General features: G+C 35.2%; 3 protein-coding genes across 9 annotated transcripts in view; 1 reads left to right on the top strand and 2 right to left on the bottom strand.

Moving 5' to 3' along the window:
* Positions 1-10,107, top strand: part of LOC106716077 (kinesin-like protein KIF2A) — a 41,452-nt gene extending 31,345 nt beyond the window's left edge. For 4 of the 7 annotated variants that reach the window (XM_045681916.1, XM_045681923.1, XM_045681933.1 and 1 more), the window contains 13 exons: positions 1,880-2,043; positions 2,647-2,865; positions 3,216-3,395; positions 3,626-3,771; positions 4,192-4,303; positions 4,659-4,793; positions 5,023-5,178; positions 5,760-5,913; positions 6,423-6,648; positions 7,070-7,181; positions 7,550-7,724; positions 8,210-8,278; positions 8,745-10,107. In XM_045681916.1, the coding sequence (XP_045537872.1) occupies positions 1,880-2,043; positions 2,647-2,865; positions 3,216-3,395; positions 3,626-3,771; positions 4,192-4,303; positions 4,659-4,793; positions 5,023-5,178; positions 5,760-5,913; positions 6,423-6,648; positions 7,070-7,181; positions 7,550-7,724; positions 8,210-8,278; positions 8,745-8,884 (1,988 nt within the window). In that variant the 3' untranslated portion in view covers positions 8,885-10,107. Of the gene's footprint in view, positions 1-871; positions 1,594-1,879; positions 2,044-2,646; positions 2,866-3,215; positions 3,396-3,625; positions 3,772-4,191; positions 4,304-4,658; positions 4,794-5,022; positions 5,179-5,759; positions 5,914-6,422; positions 6,649-7,069; positions 7,182-7,549; positions 7,725-8,209; positions 8,279-8,744 lie in introns of those variants that run through there. The other 3 variants (XM_045681920.1, XM_045681925.1, XM_045681929.1) reach the window with 2 other exon arrangements.
* Positions 10,108-13,579: 3,472 nt separating this feature from the next.
* LOC106716040 (protein adenylyltransferase Fic) lies at positions 13,580-15,774 on the bottom strand. The gene is made up of 3 exons (XM_014509468.2): positions 14,606-15,774; positions 14,128-14,325; positions 13,580-13,998 (listed from the first exon to the last, which is right to left on the bottom strand). The coding sequence occupies exons 1-3, from the start codon at positions 15,631-15,633 to the stop codon at positions 13,866-13,868; spliced, it is 1,359 nt and encodes a 452-aa protein (XP_014364954.2). The 5' UTR covers positions 15,634-15,774; the 3' UTR covers positions 13,580-13,865.
* Positions 15,775-17,641: 1,867 nt separating this feature from the next.
* The window catches only part of LOC106716030 (transmembrane protein 205), a 28,755-nt gene continuing 21,647 nt past the window's right edge, over positions 17,642-24,749 (bottom strand). The window contains exons 2-5 of the mRNA XM_045682049.1: positions 22,759-22,928; positions 20,163-20,326; positions 18,290-18,412; positions 17,642-18,021 (exon numbers count right to left, since the gene is read on the bottom strand). Coding sequence (XP_045538005.1) covers positions 17,860-18,021; positions 18,290-18,412; positions 20,163-20,326; positions 22,759-22,928 — 619 coding nt within the window. The 3' untranslated portion in view covers positions 17,642-17,859. The remainder of the gene's footprint in view (positions 18,022-18,289; positions 18,413-20,162; positions 20,327-22,758; positions 22,929-24,749) is intronic.

Raw genomic sequence — 24,749 nt, 5'->3', positions numbered from 1 at the left:
AGGTAAATATATAGGTAGATTTAACTATCTTTTTTCTGTAATTGTGTGATTTCAAGTGTCTGTGGTGATAACAATAATATGTTGTACGTCTGTTTCGGCAGTAGAAACTCTTGGTAAGGAGTTGATATATGTGTGAACCATATATCAGTCACATCGTCTATCTATTCGACATGAAAGTCGTCAAAATGTCTGTCATTGCAGGTTTGTTCTGACATGACTTTAGCTGACTGCAGCATTGTTTCAAGGTCTGCAGACAATTGAACTCTGAACTGTTTCGCTATAGATCTGTATCGTAACTTTAAGATCTAATGAATCAGAACTTTGATCTTTAAAAATTAATTCGAAGCATATTTCGTTAATTCGTTACCTGAAGAAAATTGTCTTCAACAATGTTATAAACCCTCGTTTATTCTATTATCATACTTAAAAAAAAGAACTACGTGCAGTATCCGTGAAAACTAGTTTCACATTACATGTTGGCCTTCGTGTTTTTTGTGATTGTTATGAAGGCTGGATAATGTAATATTCAGTAGCCAGTATGAAGATAGACCTGAAGCCATTACTCGCCGGTCGCTATCGACCCGGCAGCGGTAGTGGTGACGTCACAACATACATTTTTCATCAGAACAAAAGACATCGGCTATTGACTTTGTTGGTTACTTTATAAACTAACAATAAACCGCGACGTCGGCTGTATCAAATGATTGATCAAGGAATTATTGTCTAATTATATGATATTTTTACTGTAAGTTAACACTGAATATATTTCTAGTCTACTCAAAAGTAATTTTGTGTTTGTTTGCACTTTAGGATTTCCAGGCAGATCATTTAACCGTTCAAACATTGTCTTTTTTATTGAAATGTTTATGATTTGTTTGTTTGTATGATGTGACTTAAACGACAACAAACGTACATTTTAATGCCCTTTACCATAGTGTATGTATGTCGAGCGGCAATCAAACAATTCCAATAATTGTCTAACGATATTAGTACGACACTGACGCGCTCCAGTTCCACCGCCGCGTAGCCTCCGTGCGGCCCGCTCCCGACCTCTTGCACATATTACAGCAGCCAATTGATTGTGTTTAGTATCAAATTTTTGTCTCTTAAGACCGTGACCAGTGGCTGTTTATCGTAAACATTTGCATAAACAACTTGTAGGACATTCCAAGTGAACAGTCGGTGCGAGGTTTCACCTTTGTGCGCTCGCGTGCGTCACGGTTCATTGCCTTGAGTACAGAAAGAGATCCTAATATGGCGGCCGGCGCAGCCGCAGGATCGCCTTGCGCCAACGCACGCAGCCGCCATTTTCATCTATCCGTCTGTCACGGGAGTACACGTCGATTGAGACAATTTAATGTTCCAAATTTGAAAGTATACCAAATTTGAACACGCAAACGACGCGATCCAGAGCTCGCGCAAATGATAAAAAAATATTACCATATTTGAAACTATCGCCAAATATGTGCTGCTCGTGGTTCCGCTGTAGGAAGCGAGTGGCCGACTTGGCGGAATGTCGGCCCATGGATGCCTATGAAAAGGTCGAAACGCCAACCGAAATGGCTCAACTCAAGAACGAGGAGAAAGAGTCACGTAAGACTTATGACACTGTTCTGATGCACCGGTTATTATAGGGTTGTACGGCTTTTGCACTTTTTTAATTTGCATTCTGACAATACATAAATAATGTTTTTTTCATTTAATTGTAATTATTTAGGATGCAATCTGATGATGAAGCAATATTATATTAAGTAAGCAATATTATATATGTAACCTTGAACTGTCTTTGTAATCTTAATGAGCTACTTTGTGCTTTAATGAATATATGTTGTTAGAATTTTGGATTATGACATTGTACGAATTTATACGTGTATTCTAGCGCCGGCGCGCGTGACACGTAACAACCAGATGCGTATGTCGAACGCGGGTGCGTACACGAATGGGCACGGCGGAGACACGACGGGTCGCCGCGGCGCAGAGAACGTGCCTCCGCCACCGCAGCCGCAGCAACAGCCGCCCTCTAACTCACGGCTGACGCAGCAGGTCAGAATAACCTCCACTATGCAGATTGAAATCTTATTAGCTGATCATCTTCATAATATTGCTTTTGTGTTTATATATCTCATAAGAATGGAACCTCTATAACTTCCTTATCCTTGTCCACGTGTCTCCCGTCCCGGTGCTACGGCGCGCTGTTTGCAGATGCCGGCGTCGGGCGGGCGGTCGCGCACGGGCAACACACCCAGCGCCACCTCGCTAACACAGCAGCACACCCACCAACCGCACCACGCCCAGCACCCGCCCAATTCGGGACAGAAACGCATGCAAAACATCAAAGAGGTTCCTTAAATCCCTATCCTTGCCTCCTTTCTTTCCCTAGAGTTAATCCATTCTTATAATCCATAGACCTATAGGATATTATCACAATAATAAATTTTAAGCATTAGATCTTTTGTTGTAATCATAAATAATCAAGTTACCAGTAGATAAAAATAGAATATTTAATATTTATGTACTTAAAAACTGTATTACATCATTAAACACCATTGATGATCCAGAAATAAGGAGAACTTTAAAAGAAGAAAGTGGAATAAAAAGCGAGCACTCTAAGGACCTTTACTTATTTCCCGGGTAATTGTGTTGCAGTTCAGCAATAGCGTGGGCGGGGGCGGGGGCGGGGGAGTGGGCGGTGTAGGCGCCGGGGTGATGGCGCGCAACACGGCGGCGTCAGCCAGCGCGGCCTCTGTACCGCACGCCGTGGCCTCGGGCGCGGTGCGGCGCTCCAACGTCGTCAAGGAAGTGGAGCGCCTCAAGGAGAACCGCGAGAAGCGACGACAGCGACAGGCCGAGCTCAAGGAGGAAAAGGTACTGACGGAATTTACCTCTGAAATGGTTAACGGTAGATCACATGGAGGACGATACAAGGACAGTGTGATGATGAGATCCGGTGCTAGTTTTCTTAAATTGAACACGAGCTGTTCACAATATCTTCAAAATTAAAAATAATATTTTATTTAAAGTCTGTTTAATTTTTGTATCCTTAATAAAAGACTATAGTACTAAGTAAACTTCGTAAAAGATTTATTACGCAATTCATCTTTGTTATGTAAGAGTTTCTTTTTTTTTGTGAAGAAATCCACACTAATTATCTCCTTTAGTAACCAATTAACGTTTCTGAGGTATAATTAAACAATTACCGTTGCGAATGTGTTCAGGAGGCACTAATGAACATGGACCCCGGCAACCCGAACTGGGAATTCCTGGCGATGATCCGCGAGTACCAGAGCAGTATCGAGTTTCGGCCGCTGGTGGGCTCCGAGCCCGTCGAGGACCACCAGATCACTGTCTGCGTCCGGAAACGTCCGCTCAACAAGAAGGAAATCAATAAGAAAGAGGTGCCTCAATAACTACACCCATATCAACCAATTAAACTGTCAAAATACTTGTATAAAAACATGTTGTGAACCTTCTTAATTTCTTTGAAAAAAGTACCCTTTAATTTACCAAAAAAAAAAAACGATGACTGCTAAATACACGTTTGATACTTAAGACAAGAATACACGTGACTAGTTTAAAGTTCAGGAAGTCACAAATTATAAATGTATTTCTGTGTAAAATGTTTCAGGTGGATGTAATAAGTGTACCAACGAAGGACCAGATGATAGTTCACGAGCCCAAGAACAAAGTGGACCTCACCAAATATCTCGAGAACCAGAAATTCCGATTCGACTACGCCTTCGATGATTCCTGTACAAATGAAATTGTTTACAAGTAAGTGTTGGGCTGTGATAATATTATAAATGCGAATATTTGGATGGATGGATGGATGTTTGAAGGTATCTCCAGAACGGATCAACAGATCAGAAATCTGGCATAGATGTAGAGCATAGTCTAGAAGCATACATATTATGTTTTTTTTTTAAATACCGTGCGGACGGAGTCGCGGTCGACATAGTTCATTAATAACTTGTTTCCGTGCAATCAGTTGAAAATAGTATATAACTTTGTATGCAACGGATTTTTTTTGTACGGCATTTGCCGAAATGGCGAAGCGACTGCTCATAGAAATCATGCAGATACATTGCCTACCTTTAATCGACGTAGGAGGAGACGCACAGAAAGAGAATATCTCCCCTTCCAATGCGTCTCTTTCATCAATCCTCTTAAATGTTTTTAAATTGTGTGTTTTAGATACACAGCCAAGCCGCTGGTGCAGACGATCTTCGAAGGTGGAATGGCCACGTGTTTCGCGTACGGACAGACCGGCTCCGGAAAGACGCATACCATGGGGGGTGACTTCCAGGTACTGTCCCTTACCACTTTCAACTATACATGTACAGTCAAACCTGGATAAGCGAGGAATCTCTAAGCGAGAGTCATAATCCGGTTACAACGGACAATTTTCTAAAGCGAGAAAAATATCAAAGTTCCTTGCATTCTTAATTATCCAGGTTCTACTGTATTTAGTTTAATTTTTTCTGCAACTAATAAATGTAGTTTGTTTAATTTTTTTTTTATTAAAATTCAAAAATGAAATTCTTTACTGAATATATTCTTTCTTATATTGTTTAAGACGTATTGTAGAAGTGTCATACTTAGTACACGCTAAGTGACTCCCTTAGTGATAATTTAACTGTGTACTGTGTTTGTTGTGTCAGGGTAAGATCCAGGACTGCAAGAAGGGTATATACGCAATGGCGGCGCGCGACGTCTTCACTTACCTCAAGTCTCCAAAGTACAAACCTCTCAATCTCATCGTCTCCGCTTCATTCTTCGAAATATATTCAGGAAAGGTAAAAAAGATTTTGAACAATATAAGAAATTACCTTTTTTTTTTCTTTTATTGCTTTGCATATTTATAATTAACGAACATTATCCAATTTTTTTTAATTTAAAAAAGAAATTTGTAAAAAAAAATAAAAATATTTGAATGTGAAGTAACGAAAAAAAAAAATGTTTTTTTGATTACTAATGTTTACTAGGTTTTGTGTAATGTAAGATGATTGTATGTGTATGTGTCAGGTGTTCGACCTGCTGGCGGACAAGGCGAAGCTGCGAGTGCTGGAGGACGGCAAGCAGCAGGTGCAGATAGTGGGGCTGACGGAGCGCTGTGTGGACAGTGTTGATGAGGTGCTGCGTCTCATACAGCACGGCAACGCCGCCCGGACATCCGGACAGGTACTATTATATTCTACATTTATATATAACTAGCGAGGAATTAAAAAAAAAACGTAATAAGTAGTCTCTGTGTTCTTCCAGACTATGAACTCAAAAGTTGAAGTTGGCATATCTGTGCCAAATTTCATTGAGCAGTTCCAGAACTATTTTCTAACAAACATTCATACATCCATCCATCAATCTAAATTTTTGTATTTATAATATTAGTAAGGATTAATTAGGATTTTTATCTATTAATTTCAAGGACAATTTTAAATTATGTTTTTTTAGGTTACTTATCTATACATATTAATAAATTTGGAGTATCTGTATGTTATATCGATGTGTCCTGTAATTTGTTTCACAGGAAGTTCTTCAACAAATGTTGTAATTTATTTATTTTAATATGTACACAGTACAATTTAAAACCATTACATAGTTAAAATATAATAATATAAAATAAGTTTATGAAACTAGATTATAAACCAATGTGATTGTACACAATATACAATGTACAACAAAAATTAAAAGAGTGATAAAAAAGTGATAGTTTAAGTACTTAAAAATTAATTATGTTTTAATTTTTTTTTTAATTCGTACAGACGTCAGCGAATTCTAACTCATCTCGGTCGCACGCGGTGTTTCAAATAGTGGTGCGATCTCCCGGAATGAACCGCGTCCACGGCAAGTTCTCTCTCATTGACCTGGCCGGCAACGAGCGCGGAGCTGACACATCCTCCGCCAACAGGCAGACACGTCTGTACCACTATTTATATATTTACCTTATTTAAAAACATTTTGAACCTTACTGTATCAAATATAAAAAAAAAAAATGTATTTATTTCAAGTAAATCTTTACAATCAAGTTGCCGGGGCTTCCCAAAAAGTAGTCAAGAGACACTTGTGTAGGGAATGCCTCGCACTTCCAGTGTACATAGCAAATATATTTTTAAAAATTTCACAAAGTTCCTTATAAAAAAAAAAGAAAAAAAATAAATTTTAACTTAAACATACGTCAACCTTTTTATATAAGCTATTAAAGGATGTTTATCTGAAATAAATTATTATTATTATTATTTTACCGTAATATCAGCGCCCGGCATTAATTTTTAACAAATTATAATTATTGAAACATTATTATGCGTAATCTTGTAAAATGTGATCTTCACTAATAAATAATGTATTGTGGGATTCATATTTATGGTGAAATATATAACCACGTTGATGTAAATGTTTGTGGTCTCTCACTAATTGTGTTGTGTTAGGTATGGAGAGTGCGGAGATCAACAAGTCACTGCTGGCCCTGAAGGAGTGTATCCGTGCTCTGGGTATGAAGGGCAACAACCACCTGCCCTTCCGTGTGTCAAAGTTGACACAGGTGTTACGTGACAGCTTCATCGGAGACAAGTCTCGTACCTGCATGATAGCCATGATCTCACCTGCCATGTCCTCCTGCGAGCACTCCCTCAACACACTCAGATACGCTGACAGGTATGAACCATATTCTAAACTTACCTTATGTTGTATTTCATACTTACAGTCTGTTATGTTTTCTTCAAAAAACATCGCATTACAATCAAATTTTTTTTTGTCTTATGGCATTTTACTTTATTTTCTTTACATTCCATATAGTATTAAAGTGTCTGGACAAACTAACAGTGGGTTTATTGATAGATTTATTGTATTTATCAAAAAAAAAAACTAAGTTGAACTTGAATGATACCTAACTATAAAAATTTGATCAAGACTTTTAGGTCACTAAAGATCATAATGGAATGAACATATTTTCCTACGATCGGACTAAAATATGAATTTAAAATTAATAATTACAGATAATATTGTTTGTGTTATCACTAAATCAAGTGTGGAAGCTGATATATAATGTAATGAGATGTATATAATGCATTTGCAGAGTGAAGGAGCTGGGTACTGCGGAGGGAGCTCGCGGGAGGCCGGAGTCTCCGCTGGCAGACGTCGACATGGAGCCGCCAGGACACGAGCTGGCGCAGCTGCGATCTCTCAACGTCTGTTATCTTAAATTACTATTAATATTTTTTTTTTATATTACAAGGTGGCAAACGAGCAAGCGGTCACATGAATTCGCCGAAATGGCGAAGCGACCGCTGCCAAATCGACGAAGGAGGAGACGCACAAAAAGAGAATATTTAACCTTCCTATCCATCTCCTCCTCCATCAAATCTACCTCCCCTTTCCCATCCTTTCCTTATAAGAAAAGGGTAGGAAGGAAAAAAGGACTAAAATTATGCCTCTGGCACCAAACTCATCAGACCTTAATTTTGTATACAAATTGTCCATTGTATCTGGATTATTTGACTAGAAATCCACCTGATGTTAAGCTGAGGATTTAACTGAAAGTTTGCCTGTTGTTTAGGAGGGTGATATGTCTGCGGAGATGTTCACGTTCCACGAGGTGATAGACGAGCTGCAGCGTGCGGAGGAGGAGGTGCTGGACAACCACAAGGCGGTGGCGGACTACTTGCAGCACGCGCTGCAGCGCTGCTCACAGCTCTTCGCCATCACCCGCGATGTAGACTACGATCAAGACGGTACGACGACATTTTTTTTTTTTTTTAACTGTTTACGCACTTGCACAAAACATCACTTTCATTAGAATCAGACACACAGATAAAAATCTGTATCGATATACCTCTTTAATGATATTTTAGTCCTCTTTCTCCAGTCCATCCTTATTAGGAATGGATGGGAAGGGGAAGTGAATTTGGTGGAAAAGGAAATATCCTCTTTCTGTGCGTCCGCTTCTCTGTTGTCTATGGACAACGGTTACCTCGCTATTTCGGCGAATTCAGGTGGCCGTTTGCTATAAAAAAAAATCAAATGAAAGTTAGAATCAAAATTTATAGCTTCTAGATCTTAGCTTTGCTTTAAGTTATTTTTTAATATAGTTGCGTATTTAGTTATTAATGCTTAGATGTTTTTGCACATTGTACTTTTGCAATATGGTGTGTATTGTGTACGTGTATGTATGTATGTATGTTGTATGTACAATGCATGTCCTGTCGGGGCGGGTCAGGGCTGTCGCACTGGCGCAAGAGGGCGCGGGCGGAGCGCGCACACCACTCCGCGTGGTCGAACAAACTAGGTCTGATTGTAATCGCCATCGCCAAACATATCGCCATCGCCATCGCCGTAACCCGCCTCATCGCCAACGCCAATGCATTTATTTTAATTTCTGAACTATTCTAAAGATAGTTTTGTATGACATATTATGCAATTTAAATGTTATAAAAAAACTCCGGGAATGCTTCTTAACACGATTAAAACAGGAAAAATTATAAACAATTATTAACACATATCATTTCTATAATCTTATTTTGTTTTAAATAATTTCTTTACTTGGTGTGGAAGTGTTTCATTCTAGATAACCATACTTTAAAATCGCTTATTTAGTTAACAGCGCATGTCACCAAATGTAAAAAAAATAACTAATCTGTGGTTTTTTGGTTTAAAAAAAAAATTACTTATTTTAGAAAAACATCCATCTTGATTGCATGCCAATGTTCCGAATGTCTTCCCTTAGTTCAGTTTGTGCGTGTGTATTGTCGCAGCGTACGCGACTCAGTGGGAGGAGCTGCTGAACGAGCAGCTGGTGGTGCTGGCGCAGTCGCGCGACCTGGTCGCCAAGTTCCGCGCCAAGATGCAGCAGGAGGAGCACATGTCGCGTCGCATCCAGCCGCGGCACCACTAGCCGCCGCGACCTCTCACTTGTCGCCTGTCACCTGGCACCTGGCACCTGTCGCCTGTCACCTGGCACCTGTCGCCTGTCGCCTGGCACCTGCCGCCTGGCACCTGTCGCCAGTGTGCGAGCTCCGGGCGTAGCGCGACGCGGCTCCGAGAGCTTGACGCTACGCTTATTATTAGTTTATTTATTCATTTCTCTTGCATAGGTTTTATGTTAATGGTAATTTTTATGAACAATTAGTGAGTTTGTTTGAGATTGCGGATCTCGGATCTAAACTTGATTTATAAATTTGCCATTGCTTTTCTAATTTTGCCGTCATGTGATCAGATTAACAGATCGCGAGATGATGTACTACTGGGACTAATTTTTTTGAGTTTGCGTGACGTCACAGTCTTTGAGAACAGATTGGCTGATTGTTTCTTTGGTGACATTTAAATATCTGTCAAAATGCGCGGGAAAAGACGTTACGTAGCTGGTCTACTGAGACCGGAATATTGGAACAGTCTGAGGAATTCCTGTTTGTGTCCTGCTTCTATGAAACGTGTGGTTTTTTTTTTTGACAAAGCAGAATTTTCTGAAATAATATGTCGGGCGCGCAATCGATATCGTGCGGAAATCGATTTACTTGAATCGTTTATAAAAATCGATTTTCATGTAACCATATGTCGATAAACAAATCCTTTCAGTTTGTAAGTTTCTTGATAGGTAAAAAACTACTAATAGATTATTAAATAAATAAGGCCCTATATATATATATAAAATTTTGTGTAAATCCGTGTGACGATGTTTCTTTAACAATATGTTCGCAGTTTTCTTTCTTATTTCATATAAAATATTTAACATTAATAAGTGATAGCTAATTTCCTAACTTCAATGCATTTAACTTATCTAAAGGCCTATTTGTGAAATTGTAGATATTATTATATATTTAATTAGCTTGGAGATTGTTTGAGTACAAAAGGATGGTGTCGACCTCGCGACTGCGGCGCGTCTCTATCTTGTATGTATGTATTTGTATGAAAAAATGTATGTATGTGAAAATTAATTTCGTTAATCATCAAATTGAACAATACTCTTGATGTTGTGAGAATTAATTAAAATATTTGTGATTAACATATAATAGAAAATATATGTTGCTGCGTCTCAATCTGTTGAAGTATTAACATATCTTTGCTTTGATGAGTCGCTTGTTATTGTATTGTTGAACTTTATGCGAAGGTGGGGAAGGGGTAGGGGGGTTGAGAGGTTATTTAGCGGTGAGATTTTGTTGCTTTTCCGCAATAAAAGTAACTATTTAAATTAAAAAAAGCTATGTTATACTGAGAAATTAACAATTGTTGTCTAAAACACAATTTGTTTATTGCTCGCAGTTATTTTAATATTCGCGATTAAAATCTAATTTATTTGCGAATTTCCTTTTGATGAATTCTTCGTGTCTTTTAGGTTGTAAAAGTTAGAGGAAATTAACAATACTTATATTATTGTTTGAGTTACGTCAGACTTGTTAAATGATTGAAATGCACTATACTAAGTATATTTGGGCATATTGTGTTACAAAATTCACGTTTGACACATTTACCTTTGTTTTTTGACATCAAAATCTCTGTATTAAAACATATCTTCATCCCTGTCATTAATGTTGACAAAATAGAGATAACTATAATGTTTTAAATGGAGATTATAGTCTCATAAACTCAAGTTTGGTTAAATGTTGACAGTCTACTTTGTCTATTATAAAATTTTGTACTAGTAACTTTTTTAATTTTTTGCGTATTTATATTTTGTTACAATCTAAACTTTAAACCATAGTCAAATTGTGCATTAAAATTTGATAATTACAAAATATCACGAAAAACTAATCTACCTTTTTTTTTTAGAATATAATTAATTTAAAAAAAAATCATAGAGTAACTAGAAAAGTGAAATTACGTAATGGCCGCCATGTTTATTATTTGACGTTTATATATTAATTTAATTTCGGCATTGAATTGAAACGAGATATAATAAGTTTGTAAAGACACGATTGTAATAAGATTGTATACATTTTTTTTCATAACAAATACGTTTTAAAAGAAATTTTGTGTATATTATATATCCTAGCTGTTTTTTTACGGTGAGTTCACATCATTTTTGATATAAATACTGGTCCGTATAGACGCAGTCTGAACACGTCCTTAGAATATTTAGATATAACATAAGTTAGATAATCTAGATTCTAGATACTAAACTATTCGAATGAGGGATGTTTGTATCTGATTCATGTTGCTAAAGCTTTATTAATTTGTACCCAATATTTGTTTGGAGGCCATTTTTTTTTGATTAACTTTGAAAAAATTAATGTAAATTTTTTTGCGATGATAAATGGTCGCTTATAAAATGAAACTAAGACATTATACGATTTTCAACTTTATTTAGACAAATTTCTTTATCTTAGACTTTCTCAATTCCTTCAATAATTAGTTGAATAACAAATTGTACTTTAAAATCTACAATTACGAATTAACTAAACACATTGTAAAGTGGAAATTAATATTAGAATGTATTCAATTGTGATAATATTAGAGACGTTAATAACAAAATCTAAATTTTTTTTTTAGTATATGCATCTTTGAATGTCAAAAATATCTTAAGCACCGGTGAAATAAATTTCTACACATAGATGTATTAAATATTGAAAAAAAAATGTAAAAATAAAATGAAATGACGTATGTAACTTTTGATGTTCTCAAACTGACAAAATAATATCAAGAAATATAACTAAAAGAAGTAAAACATAATAATGTATGTGTATTTAATTTTTGAGATCATTTTTGACTATTTGCCTAATAAATATTTTTCCTGTTGTAGAACTCAGAGACTTTAATATTATGTTTTTTTTTCCATCGCACTGTATTTCAAATCACTATATTTGTAATCTTTGTATCAATAATTTCTTTGTTAAAAATGTTTTTTAAGTTGATAGTATTTGAAAAATACTTTACAAATTAAAAATGATAAATATTTGTGAAGTATTTTTCTAGAAATTTACCAGTTTTTTTTATAGTATCAATTGCTTTTTATGTACCCCTAGCCCTTTTGAATACAGATGAGCGCTTGTTTATAAAAAAAGATTTCATCCTGCCAAGTTATCATTTATTTCCGTGGCCATTTTTATTTGCTGTGTGTTTTTAAAAAATAAAATTTGAAGACTGCTCTATGTCTAGCTTGTTTATGGTTTGGTTTTGCAAATGTCATTGATTTAAAATATGGCGCCGGCGTCGTTAAATGTGTAGTAAAATGTGCCTATAGCGAGCGAGTTGTGGAAACCTCGACAAGAACTTTATTATGCGAACGTCAATTCCATTCATGTTTTTAAAACGAATCCATTTATCTGGTCAGAGAATTATTGTTCGATAGAAGATTTTCTTGCCTTTATAAAGGAGTTGACGTTCTGGAAGTGAGATAGGGTACTATGGCTTGTGAAGTAATTTAGATAGCTTGTTATTAAATGATATATCGGTCCTCTGTATCAGAGAGGCTGCATGCGTCGATGTTTCGCACTGAACGATAATCTCTCTATTATAAAACGTACATAACATTGATATGACTGTAATACGATGAGAGTTCGTCCTTGCCTTGGAATGAATTTAGTTTTGTATGAGGTTGTTGTGATGAGGCGGAAGGGCGGGATATCGCGAGGACCGAGGCGCGGCGGCGGATCGTCCTAGTTGAAATGCTTTATTGTAATAAAAACATATTTTAACATCGCACATTATAATAAATTAATCGAAATTGACGAATTATTTTGTTTTATTTATCACAATTTTTTTTTATCCCCTTTCCATTATTCGTATCTCATGACCGGTTTACATTATTCCAGTCTACGTACTTTGTGAGAACATTTTCCAGTTGCAATCCGGCGCTGATTTAGATCGCTGGACTGGATTAAATATAACCTAGACATTACAGAAGTTTTTAACGTGAAATGAAAGATTGAATTTCCTTGGCAGCATTTTATTTAAGTATGAAAAAAAAGATTTTGTACTTTAGTCAATAAAAATCCACAAACGGTTTAATACATGCTAATTATTTAGGAAGACAACATAATTAAATGAATGCAAACAGAATCTTATGGTAAATATGACCATCTGATGACATCAGATATTTTGTTTGACACACACTACTTACACTTATCGACGTTGAGTTACATCACTAGGATATTATAAAATAAATAATGAAAGGTATCACAGTGTATTAAATTTAATACAGTTTCTAGATTTAGTATTTTATACATATAAAAGTAACTTAGTAAAATAATATATACAAGCAAATTATACTGAGGGTACTAAAGAGGCAAGATATTAATAAAACAGAAATATTAGTTATGTACAATTCTCAACTTAATTATAAATATAAATAATTTCTTTGGTTAAATTAATTTTTAATGAATAAATTTTTACACATATTATTATGTCAAAGACATTGAACAATGTACATAATTGAGGAACAAAAAATGTTAAACAAAGAAATTGTCTTAAAATGAATATATGTAGTATTTATATACAGCTGTTACATAACTATTTATATTAATATATAACACAATCCACTGGGACCATTATTAAAGAAATGAGAGACCTCTTGCTAGATAATTAATTTAATAGCACCTAAAAAACTATGAAATAAATAAAATAATATAACAGAAACTTTTTAAATTGAATAAATGACGAAGTTTGACTTCATTAAAATGCTTGTATCAGTTTTCATTGAATGTCTTAAATGTCACGAAACAGACTCCTGTCCGCCTGCAGACAGTTTAATCTTAAAACAAACGTTTTTATACTAATACAATGATTTTATTTCTGTACAATAATTCGATTGATGGAAGATACTAAGGATACACGCTTACAAATCGTGCGTCGCGCTAGTGGAAACGGGACTTAATATTATTGACTTATTTACTTAGTATTGGCTTCATAGCAACAAACTAGTTGTTCATATCAGCATCTGGTCATAGCAAGTCATCTTCAAATCCTTCCCCAGTCAGTATGTGAGGTTCCCCGATAGCGCGCACAGTGTGGCTGTACTCGCTGGTAGCCCATAAGTACAGGTTTAGAGTGCGCTCAGTGCATTGTGCTATGAATCTGGGGAAGAATAATTATGTATGAATAAGGTAAACTTCCAGATAAACTCAAAAAATAATCTCTTTCATCACCAAATGTTTTTTTTCTGTATATAAGCATTTTAATATAATTTTAATTTATATATCACACCTGACAAATGGCCTGACATCACCCTCGTTAGCAGCCTGAAGATGTTGGTAGTAGAGGTGACGGTGGTGCTTGGCGATGATGACAGGTGGGAATCCGGCCTGCATCAGCAGCAAGTTCATCAGCAGCCGCGAAGTGCGTCCGTTGCCGTCCACAAATGGGTGGATGTGCACCAGCTTGTAGTGCGCTAAAGCCGCATATCTTAAAAGAAATGAAGTGTCAAAATTGACCTTCAAGAAAAGGCTAATTGATAGAAAAGAATTTTGTATTCATATAGCAAAAGTAATAAAATAGAAAGAATATTGTAATAGCAAAAAGTTCATTAACACAGACATATTGAGACAACATCTTTGACCATGTTTCATTGTATAAAATTAACAATGTCTATTTTCCATTTATATAACAACCAGACTCTTTTTGATTTTCAACAACAAAAATTATTTTGTTAGAAAACTATATCATGTTATTTATATAGACTTACCTAACAGGATGCAAGTCCATTGCATCTTCAGAGTTTAACCATTCAAGAAATTGTCTCATCAAGCCAAGTATTTCTGACGGCCCGGGGGGAATGTGACCCCCAACATAAACCTGGGTTCTCCTGAAATGACCTCCTTCTATTGGATCTACATGTCCCAGGACCCTCTTGTGTATCTCCAGAATATCTCCCATAGTGATCTCTCTTAAACGATACAATAATGTTGAATTGATGTATTTCATAGCTGCATCTAAACCTAGAATCTCATTGTGCTCATCAATACTCTTCCCTTCTACTGCAATTCTTGTCTCCAGCACACTCCGCGTCTGCTGCAAGGTCATTGTATTCCCTTCTATACCAACTGTATGATAAATGTGTTGAAAATATGCCTCTTTTTTGGCCCTTCTTAATGCTGAATTATTTTCTGGTATTGATAATAACGCATCTCGTTTTTCATCTATTTTACGTAACATTTCTCTGTCCAGGTTTTCAACAATGCTTGCTGTTCGCTGCCTATTTGATAATGCACCACTGTGCTCAGGGAAATTTGTTAATGCTAATGTATACAACTGATCTGCCTTAACTACATCCTTTTTTGTATCCTCTAAAAACTCGCCGTAATGGTTTAATATATCCGCATGTTTTGGAGATAGCGCAAAAGCGTGCTGGAAGAGTTTTAATGCTTTATCAGTCTTACCGTTTCTCTTCATTTCTAATGCGGCATTAAGAGATACGACTGCTTCCGCATCGCGAGCCTTGTCTACACGTTTGACTGGTGGGGGCGGTGATTCATCAACTACTGGGCCTAAATAATTTCCGTACAGACCCTCAGGTATTGGAGAGAAAGGTTTTATTAATTTTACCTCATAGCTGAGCAACTTGTGAAGTGATATTACAACTGCCAACGTACACACTACACTGGACAATATTAACACTGTTTTACATCGATCTAGAATCATTTTGGGATGTAAATTGCTACATTGAACGCACTTCATCGTTTCGGTTTGCTGAGCCCTACCTATCAACAACATGGTTACTGAGAGCAGCGAGATGTTTGCTAATCGCAGCAATAGTTTTGCAATACTGTGTACATAATTCAAAATTCATCGTAAATTGCAAATAAATTATTAAACACAAATCCAATCCAAACACGTAAGACCATTTTTGACAGATATCAGATGAGACAAACGTCAAAGTCAAATCGAGTTAAGTTGTCAAGCAATGTTCCGTTACATTTCACGCATCTTACCAAAAGTACATTATAAATAATTGAATCATTTTTAAATTAATGTTTAATGAGGCAGTGCAAATAGTTCTGGTCTCTTAACGGATTGAGACAAATTAATTTTATTTGGAAATAAAAAATATTCACATGTAATTTTTGTATTCAACTTAACAATTCTATCTATTTAAAACCTCAGTGATTGTTCCATTGCCCACCCTCTGCCCTTGTACACAGTGAGTGTTCACTTCGCACTTTGCAGTCTTGACCAAAAAATATAGTAAGTATAGTAAGTTGACTCGTTGATGTGCTTTTAATTTTTTATTAATTAAAAAAACATAATAGGTAGCCTATTTGTTCTTCCAGACTATTATTTACATTTATGCCAAATATTATCAAGATCCATTGAGCCGGTCTGGAGATACCTTCAAACAAACATCGATCCATCCATCCAAACATGTGCATTTATAATATTAGGAAGATTAATCTGTTTTATCTTAATAAATTACTTTTTCTATGTTCTAATTTGTCATCTTCTTTCTTTTTTACAACTTAGTGATAGAATTGTAATTTTTTTTTAAATAATGTTTTTAATTGGTTGCGTCAACATGATGCATGACTTCACTTATCTTTATTTAAGTTGGCGTCCTGTTATAGGTATGTATATGAAATGTTGGGAAATGATACAAAGGATTGAATGAAATAAAAAAACACAAATATATCTCAGTATATAGTAATTTATTTTTAAGCTCTTAATTAAACTCTCATCAAGCTTTCGAATAAATAACGATATCTTACACGATACCATTCAGATCATCGGTATATAGTACCTACAACTACAGATTAAATAATGCTACATTATTATAATACAATACGTCCGCGACTACAAGCTGCTTGATCGAATGTCATAGACAACCTCTCGCATCCAACACATGGTGTGAGGCGTAAGCATAAACTTCTGAATGATATAAAATCCCGACTTTACGACCAATCTCCGTTTATTGCTGACTAGATCTTGCTGCAAAATGATGAAATAAAACTATCAACAATCAATGAATGCAATCAACGAGATCTTTGAAAGTTTCATTTCCTTAAACATCGTTCGACGTAAAGTTTACGACGTTTAATGAATCCTTTGGTTTCGCAGAACGCGTTTAGTTACAAGTGACACTATTTTTGCCACATTTGTAAATTCCAGTCTTCTACAAACGATTGAATTATCGGCGTAATGTCTAAAAACTTAATAGCTATATTTAAGACTAAATTTGTATGGCATTCCTGGATGGAATTCTGACAGCGGGCGACTTGATATTGTCGCGTTTTTAGTAACCAAGCAGCTTTAATTAAGATGGTTAGCGGCTGCAAAGTAATATTACAAAAATATAAAAAAAGACGAGAACTATTGGCAAGAATATATATGCCTTAATTCCAAATTCGAGGGACTTAAAATTGAATTATTATTGGTTATTATATTATAAATTATCTATTATATGCATTTAATAAAAACACGTATTTCGTTCGGAAATGTTCACGCGACCAGCGCTTGCAGATCACTCTTAACGAGAAAATGTTCAATAACTAATATTTAGCAATAATTAATAAACCACACACTGCACAGCCTGGATTGGACATATATAACTGCACTAAAAATGTAATCACAACATTAGCCATTTTATGAAAATCTTAGAATTGAAATACGTGTTGAATCTTTAATTTAAATGTAAACAATTTAATATTTTGTTTATTTTACAAAATTTAATTTTTATTTACATCAAGAATTCCGTGAATAATAAACATATTGGATAATACATAAATAACACATTCGTCGATGAATACGTTAAAAGAAAAATAACCATGTCATATTATATACATGAAACATCGTACATATCGCACAACGAAAAACAAACAGTAATACTAAAGAGTTACTTTTCCTTAACTACAACATCCATAGACAACACAAACAATGTAAACGTCAAAGATTTAAAATTATAAAACATTGGACGTTTCGTTTAGTGGTATGTTGTCGCACTCGCGTCTAGAGGCACATAGAGTCTACTATAATCATGGTGGAATAGCAGGAGCAGCCGAGGGCGATCATGGTTCCCATCGCGATGGTGGAGTGATAAGCTCGGAAGGTCTTCAGGACGCGGATGTAGCGTGGACAGTGCGCCAGCTCGCCCATAACCAGATGACCCACCTACACACAATAAATAAATTAAATTATTATTTTCATAAAATGCAAAAACAGCTGTTGTGGATGTCTCTGGTTAGCTGTCAGTTAACAACACAAGATCCGATTGACGCCTTTATATTTTGGATCTTACTAATTATAAATGCGAAAATTTCGACGGATAGATATTTGTTGGGGCAGGATGGAATTTGGAACAGAGATAGATTACATCCTAGACTAGAGTATAGGCAACGAATAAGGTTTTTTAATTCAAAATAATTGGTGTTAGTATTACCTCTTGTCCGCCCCCCGCAGCCTCCTCCATCTGCGTCTTGACGTGCTTGGCGCGCAGCATGGGCTGCACGAGGCGCAAGCGCACGTACACTTCTATACTGAACACTGCTAGCAGCAACGCTAGCTGTAACAACAGATAATAATGCTATTGATAAATTGTTTAAAAATAAGATGAAAGTAAGTAAATAAGACTCTGCGCTCAATACCTCGATTTACTTAAAGTCATAGATTGTCAGACAAGACATTTATCATTGATCTCAAGTCATGTATTGATAATACAATCTTTATATAAATATATTTAAGCTTTGTACATTATAAACTGGTTGTGAATGTTTCTTCAGAATATGTATGTCAAGGGTTATAAGAATAAAAGCTCGCTAGTTATAATATTTCCGTTGCAATTATTAATCAAAAGGTAATTTGTAAGAATTGCGGTGCAATAATTTGATAACTAAATAGCTATTATTAAGTTTCAAACTTTACGAAACCTTGGGAAATTGCAAATATGACGTATACTAATTTTTACGCGCGAAAACTACATTGATGATCTGTTGCTGAAATATTTCATAAGACTTATCATTTGTTTACAGATTAAATATGACCTTAAAATTCGTAGTCGTGTCTTGATTGTTTTTGTTAAATAACATTTTTGCATTCCAGCTCATAAGACTTTAAATTAAAAAGGTCAAGGATGTTATACAAACGGCTTTTAAAGTTAGCAGTAATATATAAGCTGTTATTTTTACCTACATGACAAAATAACTGTAACAGATATTTTGGCAGGCGCACGGTAAGGTTATGGCCACTTCAATTCTTGGCGGACAACGTGCCAAGTTATTTTTTTTTTTAATATCGTTATGTGAACGTCCTGTCAGATGATATTTAGATTCATGTTTTTGACATTTTTATTTTATTTTTAGTGCCACCAATTTACTTTTAGTCTACCTCGTTTCAGCAGAAAGTATAAAATGAAGGTTTTGAAGATTATTAAGTATGATTATAATAAAGTACAAGACAGAATGTTTCATAGAATCAAGTTCAAGTTTATTTTTAAATTAGGTTTGATCAAATAAATGTGAATGGCTTACTTGATTATACAATAATGGATTACGTTAAGCGTACTTGTTAATACTTTAATTCGCAATAATTATTAAGGTCAGATATATTAATTTAATTGAAAAGGGCAAGGTGAAACTTTGGCGCCATTTTTTTCAAGTAACCGCTAGCAGGTTATTTATTTAACATATGAATTAACTGCTATAACTGTATGAAAATATTACATGGATTAAATTAATTTATTATTGTAAATTCACGTATGACAATCGTCAATAAAATATATCTATATAAAGTAAATTCTTGCTCATTTCACTGTATGAGATGATTTGTTTCGTTAAGACACAATGCTGTGTAATTTACATTTCTGTTGAACAATCACGCTATTAAATTATTTATACACAAGGCCTACAACATTATAACTCTCTTTTTATGTTGCAAATGACCTACTGTAATTTCATTTATGTACCGTAGCATTACAATAAATTCTGGGTGCGCGACATTGCACCCGCCGCCGAGATGAGCACGGCCATAAATTTATTTTCTCGAACCGCTTCAGAGCATATTTAACACCCTTGTAATCTCTATTATGGATGTTTTGATTTAAACATCATACACTTATTTAGTAAGTCCACAGAGTCCTTAATTAAGAAATCCATCATTTCTCTCATTTAAATGTAGGTTTTTTTTATAGGAGAAGGGGGCAAACGAGCAACGGACCGAAAGTAGGTACCGTAAGTTTACCTACGAAGTCTACTTTCATCTGTATTAAAAAGTTTTATTACAAGGTTAGCAAAATTATAATGTTGTTTATATCTCACCTGTACCCAGGAGGTGTGTTGGAAGTGTGTGAGAGTTTGAGTGCGGAAGTAGGCGAGCACGGCCAGCAGGCTCACCACCGCATTGAACGCGTAGTACACGGGGAAGAGCACCGTCTGTACACGTCCGAACTCGTGTCGAGGCAGCGAGAAGAATAGAACGACACCTGTAATATAAAAACAATTAGCTATCGAGTGAGAAAGTGTAAAGTTATACAATTTTACACGTCAAGTTACGTTGCTAGTCCGGGTGCAGTGGTAAGGAAAATAAAAGAGTTATGAGAAGGGAAGTGTTAGCAGATGTGTTTCTATTTTCCGCCATTTTTTTGAGGATGACAGACGGTTCTATATGTTAAGATAAAAATTCCATTGTTACAATTTAATTGTAATGATGTCAAATATATCAAACGGCTCAATTAAAGGTCAAATCAGTAGATCCAGGAAGAGTGTCATATAGCAGTCGTCAATTGTCACAACCGCAGGCAATCAGAGAATTGGGACACCGACCGAGAGAAGGAACGGAGTCTTTAGCGTACGTCTATTATATGTTTCTACAACATACTGTATATATTCTTATTTTTTATACAACGTGTTTCAAAATACCAATGTAGTAGAGAAGTCCTTTAAGTGGCCTGGTCTGGCCTAATTGTATAATTATTAATTGGATAAATATAATTTTAGTATGTTAATCGTTTGGCCCCTTCTCCTATAAAAAAAAACCGTCATATTGCAAAAAAATATGGTACTAATTACGTTTTCTATAAAAGAAATAATTGATTTAACCTTTTACAGATAAAAAACCTCGATTGCCGAATAAAAGTTAAATATTATATTTTAAATTTGTATGTTTATTTCGTATACTTTAGTAATTACATTTTTCTGTAATTATTATAATTATAAGGAATTCAAGCTCAAGTATGCTATCTACTTTATTGAAAATTTTTAACACGAAACAAAACTAAACATATTTCTCAATGTGCAGAGAAATAAGTCCGTTTAAATAATATCTTAAAGTAGTCATACATTTGTACATACAATTGATTTGTGCCAAAATATAAGAACAATGCCCTCGCACATTCCTTTTCGTTCATATTTCTTAAATAACCGGAAAACAATCATATATGTCATTACATTATGCTGCGTGGAATTTTAAACTGCACTGCGCTTGCGCAGACCAAATGCAGCGCGGTTCATTCCCGCTGTTGCGACGAATTTCAAATAAAAACGTAATTGAATTCTCAATAAAATGTATTGCAATTAATTGTTTAAAGACGTGAGGTGGAACTGAGATGTGAATTTGACGCATGTGGAGCTTTTTTAGAGTACAAAAGTGTTGTGTAATGGTTGAAGATACTTCAGACTGATGATCGGTGGTACCCTTTATGAAACTACAATGTAAATTTTATATGAAGGGTTGTTATGAACCGGTTAATTTATATAGGCGAGGCAACTCTATGTAATTGATACCTCAACTAAGGGGGGGGGGGGATATGAAATAGTATATATTACAAAAAAAAATTTAATATCGCGTCATTAAATAACATTTAAAAAATTTCCAATTCCCATTTTATAATTGCGTGATGGTTTATTAGAAAAAAAAGTTTACCGTTTGTATTACGCATACATCTCAATTGTAAAACAAAGAGGAAAAATGTGGCGCATGTTAAATTAATCAATGTTTGTACACCGATTTCCTAATCGCCTGCGGAACAATTAGGTCAACAATCCCCTTGAGTGGATTTGTTTGCTGTGGGCTTATACATTATTGCATACTCAATGCGACAAAAGTATTTGATGTTCAATTATTAGTGCTTCTTTTGTTTCTATTCTTTATGTGGATATTAGATAGAAATCAACATTTATTACGTCTATCCAACTAAACTTAAAAGTGTGTGAGTCTATCTTATAATAATGTTAATGTTACTTACGTTTATTAACGTATTTTAAAGTGGACAATAATGGAAAATGAAAAATAACAATCGAAAAAGCAAAGAGAAAAAAATGCATAAGTACACATCGCAAATGCATTATCGGAGGGTTCTCGTATGAGATGTAATTCCTGTTTTTTGTACTCCCTTGTTCTGAGAATTGGCCAAGGGCAGGGGCTAGTGCGCGCTCGGACGATGACCGACACAGACCGACTGATACTCAAGTCTTACTTTTTACTTAAGACAGGTGAATTTTATACGTAATTATAGATTCAGATATCGCGCTTTGTATAAATTTTATAACAAAATTTGTTACGTAAATCTAGACTAGAATCGAAACCTTAAAAATTCTGGTACACTCGGAGAAAATAGAACGCAACCGTCTCGATCTTTGATAAAAAAATAAACAGCATGTACATTTTCAACTAAATTTAAAAAATTGGCAAGCTTTTTATTTGCCGTCACAATCAATAAATACGTCTCGACATCCGCCTACATAACTACTTCTGTGAAGATTTTATACGTTAATTCTTAATTTTGCCAACCCATAGACGGGTTAACAATCTAATTTTTGCGGGTATCTTTGTCCTAAGAGCAGGTAGACCAGGTATGTTGAAAAGACCCTACGTATAGCTTGATAGGTTGAATTAGGGTGATGATGTCGTACTGACCAGAAATTAGCGTCATCCATATTTGTGCGCCGAGGTGCGTGGCGACAGCGGCGACGTAGAGTGCGCGCCATCCGCGCAAGCTTGCGGCGGGTCCTGGCCTCAGCAGCCACGCCACGACCACCAGCAAAGCCAGTGATATATGCAGCGGTTGCGGTGTCCGCGTAGCTATACTGTAACAATGAAACGATATATGTATTCTTCTAAATGTTTACGATACTTATTATGTTTTCTTACTATATCTTTCGTAATTTACATAAATAATTCATATCTACAAAACGTGAAGTATCGTTTACAGCGATGCAACGACAGCAATTTGCACTTAATATCTAACATTAATTCTATCATATAGGTACATAAATATATATTGGCTGAGCACGGCTGATGGATTAGCGGACCTGTGAGGTTTAAATATTTTGAATTCGAGTTGGAAACGATTATACAGCGAAAGGTAATCCAAAATATAAGTTGCCATATAAAAAAATTAAAATGCCAAAATCATCCATATGTTATTTAAAACAAAATTATATAACTAGTATAGACAATTTAATTGAAAAGGAAGCGGAAGATTTATAACAGACCGAGGAAACTTATCAATGGGAAGTATTTGTATTTATATACATAAGTAACTTATGTAACAGATTAATTATGTAACAGATGCGACGTACGGACAAACATTTTATATTCAGATCGGAGTTTCAAGGACAAAATATGCAAATAGGATCTTAAAGTATTACGAAAAGCAACTTACGAAGTGAAAAAAATGAATGAAAGAATGTGAATTATGTCAATGAATGTACCAAGTCTTACGTTTGAATAATATTAAGTTTACTTTTATTTATTCAAGTTGTCTTTTTTAATTAGTAATTGGTGAATGTTGTTTTTATGGAGAGTTAAATTATATTGATGATGATTTATGGCGTCTTATTTGAATAGTTTTAAAATTATTGGAATGCGATTGCAATGCGGGCGATGCGCCACGACGAATGACAAAATAGAAACATTTTTATTGGTCAATAGATGACGCCCTTTCCGCGCGATATTAAAAAATTAGTAGCCTATTTGTTCCATCAGACTATGTTCTATTTATTTGTCAAATTACAGCAAGATACGTTTCTGGAGAAGCCTAATAACAAACATCCATCCATCTATCTAAACATTCGTAGTATAATATTAGTAAGATTACAACCTGAATAAATATTATTTCATAATATTTGTGGAAGTAATAATTTATTGCGTGTCACTGAACTTTATGTAACTATGTAAAATTAATGAAACTGTTTACATTGGAAATAAGATGTATTAGCGCCATGACGCGGCGTGTGAGGTCTTTAGTGTTCGCGTCATTTTCGCAATCGCGTATGTACGCTTACGTAGTTTGTAACTCGTTTATCACATGTGTTGAATTGAGGTAGAGTAATAAACAGTGCAGTACTGCTATTGTTTCAACACACAGCTACTCATCATCATCTTCTCCCTGTCCTTACATAGGATCGACGCATCAGATTTTCATTCTCCAGATCGAACTATCCTCATCTCAGTTGTAACTGTTCTCAGTTGATTAACCTTTCAAGCAATTCATCCGTCTCAACTTGGGTCTATCCCTACCGATATACCTCTCTACATTCAATACCCACAGTTACTATCTAAACAGTACTGTTCTCTCTCGGAGTGTTTAATAAAACAATAGCAGTACTGCACTGTCTACTGCTCTACCACAGTTTTCTGCCGGTGTGTGAAACCGGCATAGCCTTGTTTGTAGAAATCGCACGAGCGTTTGCGTTGCGTATTATCTCTGTGACGTAGCCTTTTGTAGCCGATATGGAAGTAATTAACGCATCACGATTTGAAAATAGATAGACATTGATTAGAAAAAGCAGCTAGATTATTCTCGGTTTTATAGCAAGTTTAAAACTCGTTGTGAAAAGTCATTTTTTACAAACACGTTGATATCTTGAATTTAATAATGAAAACGAAAAAAAGAAAAATTGTTT

Source organism: Papilio machaon, chromosome 2, assembly GCF_912999745.1.
Source record: "Papilio machaon chromosome 2, ilPapMach1.1, whole genome shotgun sequence".
Classification (NCBI taxonomy): Eukaryota; Metazoa; Arthropoda; class Insecta; order Lepidoptera; family Papilionidae; genus Papilio; species Papilio machaon.
Note: the sequence above shows the minus strand (reverse complement) of the source record. Positions and strands in the feature narration are given on the sequence as shown.